Genomic DNA, 12,453 nt, shown 5'->3' on the forward strand with positions numbered 1-12,453 from the left:
ACGACACCGCAGCCAGGCAGAGCCCTGCGGCGGGCGCAGCCCTGTGACGACACGACACCGCAGCCAGGCAGAGCCCTGCGGCGGGCGCAGCCCTGTGACGACACGACACCGCAGCCAGGCAGAGCCCTGCGGCGGACGCAGCCCTGTGACGACACCGCAGCCAGGCAGAGCCCTGCGGCGGGCGCAGCCCTGTGACGACACGACACCGCAGCCAGGCAGAGCCCTGCAGCGGGCGCAGCCCTGTGACGACACCGCAGCCAGGCCGAGCCCTGCGGCGGGCGCAGCGCCCACCCCCTGCCCGGCTCTTTCCGCGGGGACTTACCGCTCCTTGCTTGATTCCTTTCCTACTCTGTAGAAAGAACATTTCACGGTCCTTTTTTGCTGCTGTTGTCAGTTGTGCAGCTTGAACTCCGGGCCGGGCACTGCCCCTGAGCTCTCTTGCTCAAGGTGAGTGCTGTACCGCTTTGAGCCTCAGCGCCACTTCCCGCTTTTTTCTGTATATGTGGTGCTGAGGAATCAAACCCAGGGCCTCATGTACTCAAGGCAAGCGCTCTACCACTGAGCCACCTTCACAGCCCCCTCTTTACATAAAAAAAAAAAAAATAACCATTAAAAAATAACTAAAGGGCTGGGAAGGTGGCTCAGTGGTGGAGCGCTTGCCTAGCACGCAGGACACCCTGGGTTCGATTCCTCAGCACCAGATACACAGAAGCTGGAAGTGACGCTGTGGCTCAAGTGGTAGAGTGCTAGCCTTGAGCAAAAGATGCTCAGGGACAGCGCCCAGGCCCAGAGTTAACACAAAAGTTACTGAGACCCCATCTTTATCAACATTCTGGGTGAGGTAGTGACATCTGTCTGTCCAAGCTACTGGGAAGACAGGCTATAGGGTGTGAGGACTGCCCTGGGAAAGCCTGGGACTCCATGAAAAACCAGTAGAACAGATGATGCGCAGCTAAGTGCTTGAGGGGCAAAGCACCTGCCTGGTCCTCCTGAGCCCCAAGTTCAAACCCTAAACCTGCAAAGCTCAAACCCTCTCATTCCATTACACCTTGAAGCCTAATAACCTTGTCAGAATCAAGCTGGGCAGCCAATGTCAGGAAATTCCAAACAACAGCAGTTTTCCTCTTTTACAAGAGGAGTGATTACTGTGAGCCACTCAGGATCCTTAGGTCCTGAACTCAGGGCCTGGGCGCTGTCCCTGAGCTCTGTGTGTGCGCTGTAGGGTCTGCGCTCAGGGCCTGGATGCTGTCCCTGAGCTCTGAGTGTGTGTGTGTGTGTGTGTGCATGCGCTGTAGGGTCTGCACTCAGGGCCTGGATGCTGACAGCTGTGTGTGTGCATGCGCTGTAGGGTCTGCGCTCAGGGCCTGGATGCTGTCCCTGAGCTCTGTGTGTGTGTGTGTGTGTGTGTGCACTGTAGGGTCTGCACTCAGGGCCTGGATGCTGTCCCTGAGCTCTGTGTGTGTGTGTGTGTGTGTGCGCGTGCGTGCGCTGTAGCATCTGCACTCAGGGCCTGGATGCTGTCCCTGAGCTTTTTCACTTAACATTAGCATTCTACCATCTGAGCCATACCTCCATCTCTGGCTTTCTTGTGGTTAACTGAGTATGAGTCTCACAGGCTTTTCTGCCTGGGCTTGGCTTTGAACATTGGTCCTCAGCTCTGAGTCTATGGAGTATCAAGGATTATAGGCCTGGCCACTGGCACCTGGCTCATACCTCTTATCTTGCTGCTCTGCCATCCTCAGCATATCTATTCTACCTCATGGTTCAAAATGACTGCTTGAGCTCCAGTAATTGTGGGTGTTTTTCAGTCAACAAAAACAATGGCAGACTGTAACCTTTTCCCTTACAGATACTATTTGAAGACACGGATTACTATATTGTTTGGTCAGGAGCACTCAGAGAGCCCCTGTGTGGGTCTGCAGCACAGACTGTGGAGTTCATTCTATGTGACTGTGCACATTTCACGAATTTTTTTTTTTTTTTGGTCAGTCCTGAGTCTTGAACTCAGGGCCTGGCCACTGTCCCTGATCTTCTTTTGCTAAAGGCTAGCATTTCTAACACTTGAGCCATAGTGGCACTTCTGGCTTTTTCTGTGTTTGTGGTGCTGAGGAATGGAACCCAGGGCTTCATGCGTGCTAGGCAAGGACTCTACCACTGGGCCAACTTCACAGTCCCAGGGAATTCTTTTCTTTTTTTCTTTTTCTTCTTGTTGGCCATAGGGCTTGAACTCTGGGCCTGGGTGCTGTCCCTCAGCTCTTCAGCTCAAGGCTAGTGCCCTACCACAGTACCACTTCTGGTTTTCTGGTGGTTTATTGAAGGTAAGAGTCTCACGGCCTTTCCTGCCCAGGCTGGCTTTGAACCGCCATCCTCAGCCTCCTGAGTAGCTAGAATTACAGGTATGCGCCAGTGGTGCCCAGCCAGGGAATTCTTTTCTAAGGAAGACATAAGACAGGCAGTACCCGTACAGCCTTCTGTGCCTCTTAGCCCTCCTTTCTGTCCAGCCAGGTGTCTTGTTCCTACAAATATCTGTCACCTGCCTCATAATAAATGCCTGTTGTAGTCAGGTACTGGTGGTCATGTCTTCAATCTTAGCTACTCAAGAGGCTGGCATCTGAGGGCTGCTGTTCAAAGCCAGCCTAGGCAGAAAGGTCCTCGAGACTTATCTCCAATTAACCCAAACAAAAGCCTAAAATGAAGGTGTAGCTCAAGTCTTGAGTGAAAAAGCCTACATGTTTCTCTCCATTTTCACTAGACTTTTCTCCCTCTTCTCCCAATGGGTGCAGTTAGTGAGCCTCTCCCCGAGGCCGAGTCCCTTCTCCCTCTCTCCAAGGGCTCTCCTGTCTCTGGGCTCCAGTGCTGTCCTTTGCCTGCTTCACCCCCTGGAGGCATCGCCAGAAGCACCTCACCCAGGCTCCGGCTTCTGGGGGCCCTGGAGGACATGGCTCAGGGTCTGATGATGCCTGGAAAGGCCCCTTCCCAAACAAAAACCAAGACTTGGCTAAAAGCCAGAAGCAACTTTAGTGAAGGGAGCTGGTGGGTGGGATTTGCCTGCAGGCAGCCCCCAGCTGGGGGTGGAAGAGCTCACAGGCGGGATGATGGGGGGGGGGGGAAAGGCCTGGGTGGAGGGAGGGGGAGAGGTGGGCTCAGACTTGGGGGTCACACCTCCAGTTCTGAGGCGCTTGGCTTTTCATAGATGCGGGTCTTGCGCTGCACGATGCCTGGGCTAAAGCTGGCCCCCAGTGGCCAGTGCCGGACGACATGCCGGTAGGATGTGGCCAGGTAGTCAAAGTAGTTAATGTTGAGCTTCTGGGCCATGCGACGGCCCAGGTATTCCATTTGCTGTGAGAGAAGGTGGCGGCCAGATTTCCCGAGGCCCCAGCCAGCACACCCTTTTAGTGTCCCTTCCTACCCTGCGTGGTTCTTCCTACCAGCAGGGTACGGTGCTGCAGTGGCCCTCTGTGTGTGAATGCCCCGCCACAGACCCCACGCAGTAGTCTGCAAGCACTCTGCTCAAAGTGGCGGCAACATATCCAGTGGGACTCACCTCATAGCGCTCCGACATCTGCACCAGTACCAGGGGCTCCAGCTTGTGGCCACCCAGGACCAGCTGGAAGAAGCACCTTCCATAAGCTGCCCAAGGGTGAGAAACTCAGCCAGAGCCATGGCCCAGGCCAGTGGGATGGCCAGATCACCTCCCACCCCCACACCGCCATCCCGCCCTCTCCCCATCGCTGGCTTCACCGTCAGAGCTGAGCGCCAGGCGCATGTAGACCAGGTGCATGGGCCCCTGACACACGGTGCGGCCTTGGATGGAGAAGTGGTACATGCCTCGGGTGTGGTTCAGCACCAGCCGGCGCCGAGGCAGAGACGAGACCAGGAGCCACAGGCCCACGCCCATGCCGTAGGCCGAGAAGCCCCAGGTCTGCTGCTTCTGCACCTGTGGGCACAGGGGCCGTGGGCACAGGGGCTGTGGGGGCTGCCAGGGCCTGTGGGGGCCGTGGGCACAGGGGCTGTGGGGGCTGCCAGGGCCTGTGGGGGCCATGGGCACAGGGGCTGTGGGGGCCGTGGGCACAGGGCCTGTGGGGGCCGTGGGCACAGGGCCTGTGGGGGCCGTGGGCACAGGGCCTGTGGGGGCCGTGGGCACAGGGCCTGTGGGGGCCGTGGGCACAGGGCCTGTGGGGGCCGTGGGCACAGGGCCTGTGGGGGCCGTGGGCACAGGGCCTGTGGGGGCTGCCAGGGCCTGTGGGGGCTGCCAGGGCCTGTGGGGGCCGTGGGCACGGGGCCTGTGGGGGCCGTGGGCACGGGGCCTGTGGGGGCCGTGGGCACGGGGCCTGTGGGGGCCGTGGGCACGGGGCCTGTGGGGGCCGTGGGCACGGGGCTGCGGGGGCCGCGGGGCACCAGGCCCGCTCAGGCAAGGGGGGCAGGGACGAGGGCACACCTGCTTCAAGAAGTTGGTGGAGACCAGAGTGAAGCAGATGAGGAAGAGCAGCGCCCCCTTCCAGACTGTGTCCAGGTAGTACTCGAGCACAAAGACTGAAGGGGGCATCACAGGGGCATGAGGCACCAGGAATGGCCCTCCCCCCCCCCCATGGGGGCCCTGCGCCAGCCCGGCCCTGCACCTCCAGGCTGCTGCTGCGTGAAGGGGTAGAAGCTGTTGCTCTTGAGCCGTTTGGCCAGGTGCCGCTCTGTGCAGAAGAATCCCAGAGCCCAGAGCTGGAAGCGCTTGCCGCCAAAGGCTGTGGGCAGGCCGCTGACCTTGCCTTTGGGAACCTAGTCAGGCGAGGCGGTCAGCCTGGTGGCTCCCTGCTGCCCGCGGCCCACTGCGCTAAGTTGCCCTTGTACCTGGGAGAGTAAAGTGTCCAGGGCTGCAGGCCACAGAGGAGGAGCTCGTTCAGACAGAGACCAGGGAGGACATGGAGGCCGCGGAACAGGCGGGCAGTGTGAGTGGGTTCTAGAAGGTCTGTGCCAGGTTCTAGAAGGCTTTTCTGTTGACCATGCCTCCGTGACGGGGGTGCACTTCCCAGCCAATCCCCCCCACTGACTACCCCCTGCACAGCTCGGCTGACAGTGCTCACTGGAGCGTAGGCAGCTGGACACAGAGCCCATACTGGAGAGCACTGCAGCCAGCGCCCCGCACCGAGCCAGGAGACTGGCAAGGGCTCCTGGCTCTCCGTCTCTGCCCCCTCCACACTCTCCAACAGCTGGGGACAGACCCAGAGCCCCGGACTCAATGCAGGGAGCAGGGAGCAGGAATAGAAGTGCGGGTGCCAGTGTGGGCCAGGCACCGCCCCAGCCCCCCCCTCCCCACAGGACCACACACAAGTCCTAGAAATATTTTATTGTAACAAAACGCTCAAATATGGAAAACAGGGAAGGATACAGGAAAGCCTATCAGAAGCCTGGGCCAGGCTAGCTAGCGGAGAGGGGGCTGGCGAGCAGCTGTTCCAGACACCACTGGACTTCGTCCAGGCCCCGGTAGACACGCTTTAGGCCCCTCGGGAGGCACCGGCAGGACTCCAGGTTGAGATACAACAGGCCAGGGCAGCTGCTGATCACAGAGCTGTGGGCAAGGCAGGCCACAGGGAGGTGAATGGTGCCCAGAAGACCCAGGACGCTGGGGTCTCAGGGGAGCTGTCTGCCTGCCCTCCACCGAGCCTGTCAGCTACAGGCTACACGGGCCCCAAGCCAGTACCCATGCACCCCCAAGCACGGGCGGGGGTGTACCCGCTCTTCTCTCTGACCCTGAGGTGTGAGCAAGGCAGCCTACCCAGCGTGAGCCTGGAGCAGGGCATGAGCAGTACTGAGCCCGAGGGACGGGGGTACTGACCTGACCATGCCGGGGGTGACGCGGGTCCCCCTGAGGTTGAGGCGGCTCAGGGCTGGGAGCGCGGGGGCGCCCGAGAAAGCAGCCAGCGCCTGCTCCAGGTCCCCCTCACCGAACCCCTGGCCACTCAAGTCCAGTTCTCGGAGACTGTGATGCCACTTCTGGGTCAACAGAGGGCTGCCCTCCTTGGCCACAGTCAGCCGGTCTGACATGCCGTACAGGCCCAGGTGCAGCTGCTCCAGCTCTGCCACGAGAGGAGGAGGTATGAGCCAAAGGCAGGCAAGGACCCGCGGCCTGGCCGCTCAGCCCCTCCCAGGAGCGCTGACCCTGACATGGCAGGTCACGCAGGCCCTCGGGTGTGATCCGGTCACAGCCTCGAAGATCAAGGAGGCGCAGACTGGGAGAGCCGTGGAGCAGCCGGCCCAGGACCTCATTGCTCACAAAGGCACAGGTAGAACCAGCAAGGCAGAGCTCCTCTAGGCAGGGGAAGCCTGGACCCAGAGCTGGCCTGCGCCCCGAAGGCTTGGGCATCCACATCAGGTTTAGCAGCCGGAGCACCTGGGGGCAAAGCAAGACTACAGGTAGGGTGCGTGTGCGCGCGTGTGCGTGCGTGCACGTGTGACACAGAGACAGCCAGCCAGGTGGGAGGGCAGCGCAGCGCACCTGCAGCTGGGGGCAGGCTTTCTGCAGAGCCTCCACCGGCAGCTGCAGCGGAGTACTGTTGCGGTTGATGCCGGTGCTCACCTCCAGGACTTGGAGTTGGGGACAGCAGCTGCCCTGCAGAAGTACACGCCAGGTCACCAGCTGGCTGCCTCCAGCTCAGCAGCGAGCTGTGCTCGTGCCCAGCGCCTCCTTACCAGCAGTGCGCCCACAATAGCTGTTGTCTGGGAGCTGTAGGTCAGCCACAGCTTGCGCATTCGGGGTCCCACTGCCTCCAAAAAGCTCACCACCGCTGTGGAGTCCACCTAGGGGCTTAGCACAGGGGTGCCGGTCACCTTCGCCCGGGCTTGCTCAGGGCCTCGTGGGGTCCGGGGCTCACCATGGAATGCTGGAGGTCCAGGCTGTGGAGCTGCCGGCAGGACTTGGCCAGCGCGAGCAGCGTGTCTGTGGTCACACCGTGGCAGTCTGAAAGCTTCAGGAAGGTGAGCCGGCGGCAGCACGCGCTCACCAGCTGCGGGGAGACAGAAGCCACGGAGGTGGGGAGCAGGGGAGGGTTCCCGGGAGAGACGCTGGGGCTCCGTGCCACCCCCTCTACCGCTACCCCCCCGCGCTCACCTGTGCTCGGGGCAAGCTAGACCGACCTCTGGAGAGCCGGCCGGGCGGGCAGGCTTTCCAGGGGAGCCGGTCTGAGGCCCCTCCCCGGACGCACTGGGTAACCCCAGGTGCAGAGCTGGTGTGCTCACCTTCAACACGGGCTGCACCTGAGACTTCCAGTGTATGAGCGTCAGCCGCTGGAGCAGCGAGAACCTGGAGGACAGCGAGGCCTGGCTGCCCCGGCCGGTGCGGGGCCCTCCGCCCGTCCCCCCCCCGCGCGCCCGTCCCCCCGCGCGCCCGTCCCCCCGCGCGCCCGTCCCCCCGCGCGCCCGTCCCCCCGCGCGCCCGGTCCCACGAAGCACCGGGGGCCTCACCGACTGGGCACCAGCCACTCCAGGGAGGCCAGGAGCTTCTTCTCCGCCTGGGCGCCGCTCTTGGCGCGGCCGGCCAGCGGGGGCGACAGGGTGGCGGTGTGCCAGAGCGCGGGCTGGGAGGCGGCGCGGCGCCAGAGGCGGCACACGCGCGCGGCCCTGCGGGAGGCGCGGGGCGTCACCGGAGCCCGGAGCCCGGAGCCCGCGCCGGGGCCGAGCCCTGCCGGCGCCCTCCCGCCCGCGCCGGGGCCGAGCCCTGCCGGCGCCCCCCCGCCCGGCCCGGGCCCTGCCCGGCGCCCCCCCGCCCGGCCCGAGCCCTGCCGGCGCCCCCCCGCCCGGCCCGGGCCGACGCACCGGCCGAGGAACGGCACGGGCCCCTCGGCGGCCACCAGCAGCCCGAAGATGTGCACCAGGACTTCCAGGGGAGCGCGGTCCCCCCAGCCCGCGTCCGGGCCCTGCTCGGGCGCGGGCGGGGACGCGGGCTCGGGCCGGGGCCGGGGCCGGGGCCGGGGCCGGGGCGCCGTGGTCGGCCGGGGCGCGCGGCGCGTGGCGCGCCGGGGCGCCCGCGTGGGCCCGAGGCCCGGCAGGACGAGCAGCATGCTGTCCGCCTGCATCAGGTGGCAGCCGGAGCCGCTGGGCGCCAGCCGGTCCCACCACCAGTCCTCGGCCGAGCGGGCCCGCGTCCCGGCCGGCAGCGACGCGCGCGCCAGCCGCCGGGCCCGCCGGGCCGCGGCCTGAGCCATGGCTGCGCCGGGCGGAAGGCGGAAGGCGGAAGGGAGGGCGGGCCTGCGGCTCCCCGCCCGCCCCTCGACACGACTTCCGGGGCGGGTCCTGCCGCCCGCTCGCCCCGGGCGGACGGCAGCCGGGGCTCCGGGCGCGCCGCGGGCGGGAGGCTGCGTTCCGCCCGGACTGAGGCCGCGCGCGGTTCCCGGCCCGGCGGCTCCCGCGGAGCGGAAGGGCCGAGCGCGCCGGCCGGGCGCGGGGTCGTCCGCCGCGGCTCGGGGGCCTCCGGCGGGATGGCGGCGCCCCCGCTGGCGCGGCCGGGGCTGACCCACCTGCTGGTGGCCCTCTTCGGCATGGGCTCGTGGGCCGCGGTGAACGGGATTTGGGTGGAGCTGCCGGTGGTGGTGAGAGACCTCCCCGAGGGTGAGTGCGGCCGGGGGGCTGGGGAGGCGGCCGCGTCCCGAGCCCCGCGCCCGGAGCCCCGAGCCCCGCGTCCCGAGCCCCGAGCCCCGCGCCCCGATCCCGGCGTCCTGATCCCCGCGCCCCGATCCCAGCGTCCTGATCCCCGAGCCCCGCGCCCTGCCCCTCAGCCCTGACCGGCGTCCTCCTCCTGCAGGGTGGAGCCTCCCTTCGTACCTCTCCGTGCTGGTGGCGCTGGGGAACCTGGGTCTGCTGGTGGTGACCCTGTGGAGGCGGCTGGCCCCGAGCCGCGGCGAGCAGGGCCCCATCCAGGTGGTGCAGGGGCTGAGCATAGCGGGCGCGGCGCTGCTGGCCCCCCTCTGGCACCGTGTGGCCCCCGTGGCAGGACAGCCCCACTCCGTGGCCTTCCTGACCCTGGCCTTTGTGCTGGCCACGGCCTGCTGTGCCTCTAATGTCACTTTCCTGCCCTTCCTGAGCCACCTGCCGCCTCCCTTCTTACGGTCTTTCTTTCTCGGTCAGGGTCTCAGTGCCTTGCTGCCCTGTGTGCTGGCCCTGGCCCAAGGTGTGGGCCGCCTGGAATGCCCCCCTGTACCCATTAACGGCACCCCCGGGCCTCCCATCAACTTCCCCGAGCGGTTTTCTGCCAGCACCTTCTTCTGGGCTCTGACTGCCCTGCTGGTGACCTCGGCCGCCGCCTTCCACGGTCTTCTGCGGCTGTTGCCCTCACCGCCGTCCCTACCCCCAGGGGCCCCAGGCCCGGTGGGGGCCCCCGGAGCAGAGGAGGAGGCCTCGCCATTGCAGGAGCCCCCCAGGCCAGCTCCTAAGGCCCACCAGCTGTTCGCCGTCCAAAGCGCCTGCCTCCTGGGCCTGCTGGCCGCCACCAACGGCCTGACTAACGGCGTGCTGCCTGCCGTGCAGAGCTTTTCCTGCCTGCCCTATGGGCGCCTGGCTTACCATCTGGCGGTGGTGCTGGGCAGCTCTGCCAACCCCCTCGCCTGCTTCCTGGCCATGGCTGTCATGTGCAGGTGCACTTGGGTCTCAGACCCCCTTGGTGGGAGGAGATTGGGGTGCAGGACCCTGGGCCCCGTTGAGCCAGACCTGAGGCTTTGCCCATTCCTGGCAGGTCCCTGGCAGGGCTGTGTGGTCTTGCTCTGCTGGGCGTGCTCTTTGGGGCCTACCTGATGACACTGGCAGTCCTGAGCCCCTGCCCTCCCTTAGTGGGCAGTTCTGCAGGTGTGGTCCTTGTGGTAAGTATGCTGGGGACAAGAGGAGTGCCAGGCTTGCCCTGAGCAGGGTGCTCCATGCTCCCCTGCTGTTGGATGCTCCCTGCAGGTGCTCTCCTGGGTGCTGTGTGCCGGCGTGTTCTCCTACGTCAAGGTGGCGGCCAGCTCCATGCTGCACGGCGGAGGCCGGGCTGCGCTGCTAGCGGCTGGGGTGGCCATCCAAGTAGGCTCCCTGGTCGGCGCTGTTGCCATGTTCCCTCCCACCAGCATCTACCGTGTATTCCGAAGCGGAAAAGACTGTGTGGACCTGTGTGGCCTCTGAGCCTAGGTGGGCGTGAGCTCCCTCTGCCCAACCGCCTCCACTTGGAGCCTCCACATGGCCTCGGGCACTGAGGCCCACGAACCTCCTCGCACCGCCTCCAGACCTGGCACCGCATGCCCGCAAGCCCGGGTGAGGACCAAAGAACAGGCCTGGAGCCAGGGACAGTTTGGGGCTGGGGCTTGGCCCAGCCATTTTCATGGGATTTGCACAATAAAGCGCCTTTATTCAGCTGGTGGTTAATCCTCTGGGCACTTCTTCCTGGTCAGGCTGGCCTGCCTCACCCCAGGGTCCTGGGCAGACATCCAGCCACCCCGGGCTTCCCGCACAGGCCCTGTGACACCCCGGGATGCCCGCACAGGCCTGTGACTCCCCGGGATGCCCGCACAGGCCCTGTGACACCCCGGGATGCCCGCACAGGTCTGTGACTCCCCGGGATGCCCGCACAGGCCCTGTGACACCCCGGGCTTCCCGCACAGGCCCTGTGACACCCCGGGATGCCCACACAGGCCTGTGACACCCCGGGATGCCCGCACAGGCCCTGTGACACCCCGGGCTACCCACACAGGCCTGTGACACCCCAGGATGCCCACACAGGCCTGTGACTCCCCGGGATGCCCACACAGGCCTGTGACACCCCGGGATGCCCACACAGGCCCTGTGACACCCCAGGATGCCCACACAGGCCTGTGACACCCCGGGATGCCCACACAGGCCTGTGACACCCCGGGATGCCCACACAGGCCTGTGACACCCCGGGATGCCCACACAGGCCTGTGACACCCCGGGCTTCCCGCACAGGCCCTGTGACACCCCGGGATGCCCACACAGGCCTGTGACACCCCGGGATGCCCACACAGGCCCTGTGCCACTATGGGCTGCTTTCCCTGTTTTTTTTTTTGCCAGTCCTGGGGCTTGAACTCAGGGCCTGCTTTTGCTCAAGGCTAGCATTCTAACACTTGAGCCACAGGGCCACTTCTGGCTTTTCCTGTGTATGTGGTGCTGAGGAATGGAACCCAGGGCTTCATGTGTGCCAGGCAAGCGCTCTACCGCTGAGCCACCTTCTTCCCCACCCCCGTAGCTTAGAGGCAATCTGATGCTCCACTGTGGAGTTGAGTGACACACAGCTGGACCTCTGCTCTGGACCTCTTCAGGGCAGCCTGAGGATTAGGCACGATTAGTCTGGGACCCACTAAGCTGATGGCAGGGACTGCGATTGCCCAACTATCTGGCTAAGAAACATCCTGCCAGAGAGTTCACACCAAGGTTTGGTGCAAGGCCCAAGCACAAAACAGGGTGGGGGCGGGGGACCTAGGAGAGGCAGTCTGAGTTCTGGCCCATCTCAGGACCACTCACATTGCTAACCTATCCTTAAGTCCTCAGCCTGGGTTTCCGGGTCCTGGGATCAAATCTCCCTCTGTGCAGGCAGCCGCGCTGCAGCTGCCTTGTCTCCCTGGGCGGCCGGCAGCCGGCTGGTCCTGAGCAGACGGTCCCTTCTTTACATTCACAGGGAGTGCCTCTCATTGCTGCCTGTTCTCCCCTGGGTGGTAAAAAGGCTTGGAGCCCCTGAGCCGGGCAGGTTCCGTGAGGAATCCAGCAGTACCCTGGGCGGCGGGCAGGGCAGGTCTGCGGGGACACAGCCTCCCCATGAGTGGGGCACTCAGCTGTGGCTCTGTGGACGGGGCTGGCTTGGGGCCTCACAGATGTCTTGTGGCTCAGGCATCTGGAGCTCAAGGGAAAGTGGTTCGTTCCCACACCTACTTCCCTCTTCCTTCCTTTCCAAACATCAGGAACTTGTCCCTGTCTCGGCCCTGTGGAGCTCTGGCCTTCCACCATTTTGACCAGAGCGCTTCTGTGAGCTTTGAGTCGGGCAGCTGTCGGTGGCTCAGAGCCTGCTCTGAGGAAGGGCAGTGGTGTCGTCACGGGCTCCTCTGCCAGCCTGGGAGGAGGGTAACAGGCTGGAATCCTGTGGTGAATAGAACCAGGGTACTGGCGTGAGGCAGGGGAGCTGCTCCCGATGCGGAGTTTCCCCCTCTTCTGCTGGCATTCTGCCCCTGTCCATTTGTCCTGCCCTTGGGGCCTGCCCTCCTCTGGCCTCCTCCATCCAGCCCGGGCTCATCCCCTAGCTCCTTCCTGCCCTTCCTGCCACAGGCCAATGAGCAAAACCACTCCCTGGCCCAGCCTGGGCTTATGTGCATTTATGCAAGGCACACAAGCCTGAGTGCCACAGGCAGCCAAGGCGGGGCGACCCCACAGCCTTGTGCTCTGGAGAGCAGCAGCAGGTGCCTCAGAGCTGGCCAGCCTGGGCTGGACATGCGC

General features: G+C 64.6%; 3 protein-coding genes across 4 annotated transcripts; 1 reads left to right on the top strand and 2 right to left on the bottom strand.

Annotated features, from left to right (window-relative positions):
- Window positions 1-2,985: 2,985 nt before the first annotated feature.
- On the bottom strand, window positions 2,986-5,261 carry LOC138806092 (cation channel sperm-associated auxiliary subunit TMEM249-like). Its single transcript, XM_069991637.1, has 6 exons — window positions 4,843-5,261; window positions 4,620-4,770; window positions 4,439-4,533; window positions 3,742-3,937; window positions 3,545-3,630; window positions 2,986-3,339 (listed from the first exon to the last, which is right to left on the bottom strand). Exons 1-6 carry the CDS (start codon window positions 5,104-5,106, stop codon window positions 3,157-3,159), a joined length of 975 nt encoding a protein of 324 aa, XP_069847738.1. The 5' UTR covers window positions 5,107-5,261; the 3' UTR covers window positions 2,986-3,156.
- A 62-nt stretch (window positions 5,262-5,323) lies between these two features.
- Window positions 5,324-8,192, bottom strand: LOC138806090 (F-box/LRR-repeat protein 6-like). The gene is made up of 9 exons (XM_069991634.1): window positions 7,804-8,192; window positions 7,453-7,608; window positions 7,228-7,291; window positions 6,864-6,995; window positions 6,682-6,789; window positions 6,488-6,601; window positions 6,151-6,382; window positions 5,828-6,068; window positions 5,324-5,560 (listed from the first exon to the last, which is right to left on the bottom strand). The coding sequence occupies exons 1-9, from the start codon at window positions 8,190-8,192 to the stop codon at window positions 5,410-5,412; spliced, it is 1,587 nt and encodes a 528-aa protein (XP_069847735.1). The 3' UTR covers window positions 5,324-5,409.
- Window positions 8,193-8,309: 117 nt separating this feature from the next.
- On the top strand, window positions 8,310-10,365 carry LOC138806091 (solute carrier family 52, riboflavin transporter, member 2-like). Of its 2 annotated transcripts, XM_069991636.1 has the most exons (5): window positions 8,310-8,595; window positions 8,789-8,904; window positions 9,112-9,617; window positions 9,716-9,839; window positions 9,925-10,365. In XM_069991636.1, exons 1-5 carry the CDS (start codon window positions 8,466-8,468, stop codon window positions 10,135-10,137), a joined length of 1,089 nt encoding a protein of 362 aa, XP_069847737.1. In that variant the 5' UTR covers window positions 8,310-8,465; the 3' UTR covers window positions 10,138-10,365. The 2 variants fall into 2 exon arrangements, with proteins under 2 accessions (XP_069847737.1, XP_069847736.1); XM_069991635.1 differs by having other exon boundaries at window positions 8,311-8,595; window positions 8,789-9,617.
- The last annotated feature ends 2,088 nt before the right edge of the window (window positions 10,366-12,453 follow it).

This window comes from Dipodomys merriami, unplaced genomic scaffold (genome assembly GCF_024711535.1).
Source record: "Dipodomys merriami isolate MVZ:Mamm:240054 unplaced genomic scaffold, mDipMer1.0.p SCAF_4, whole genome shotgun sequence".
NCBI lineage: Eukaryota > Metazoa > Chordata > Mammalia > Rodentia > Heteromyidae > Dipodomys > Dipodomys merriami.

What these genes read in the sequence shown, in the direction of transcription:
- LOC138806092 (XM_069991637.1), bottom strand. Translation starts at nt 5,106, where the DNA reads ATGGGCTCTGTGTCCAGCTGCCTACGCTCCAGTGAGCACTGTCAGCCG. An exon ending in TGGACACTTTACTCTCCCAG is followed by an intron (nt 4,771 to 4,842) that starts GTACAAGGGCAA and finishes TCGCCTGACTAG; the next exon opens with GTTCCCAAAGGCAAGGTCAG. An exon ending in CACGCAGCAGCAGCCTGGAG is followed by an intron (nt 4,534 to 4,619) that starts GTGCAGGGCCGG and finishes TGCCCCCTTCAG; the next exon opens with TCTTTGTGCTCGAGTACTAC.
- LOC138806090 (XM_069991634.1), bottom strand. Translation starts at nt 8,192, where the DNA reads ATGGCTCAGGCCGCGGCCCGGCGGGCCCGGCGGCTGGCGCGCGCGTCG. An exon ending in GAGTGGCTGGTGCCCAGTCG is followed by an intron (nt 7,292 to 7,452) that starts GTGAGGCCCCCG and finishes GCTGTCCTCCAG; the next exon opens with GTTCTCGCTGCTCCAGCGGC. An exon ending in GTCACCCCCGGCATGGTCAG is followed by an intron (nt 5,561 to 5,827) that starts GTCAGTACCCCC and finishes CCTTGCCCACAG; the next exon opens with CTCTGTGATCAGCAGCTGCC.
- LOC138806091 (XM_069991635.1), top strand. Translation starts at nt 8,466, where the DNA reads ATGGCGGCGCCCCCGCTGGCGCGGCCGGGGCTGACCCACCTGCTGGTG. An exon ending in GCCATGGCTGTCATGTGCAG is followed by an intron (nt 9,618 to 9,715) that starts GTGCACTTGGGT and finishes CATTCCTGGCAG; the next exon opens with GTCCCTGGCAGGGCTGTGTG. An exon ending in CTGCAGGTGTGGTCCTTGTG is followed by an intron (nt 9,840 to 9,924) that starts GTAAGTATGCTG and finishes TGCTCCCTGCAG; the next exon opens with GTGCTCTCCTGGGTGCTGTG.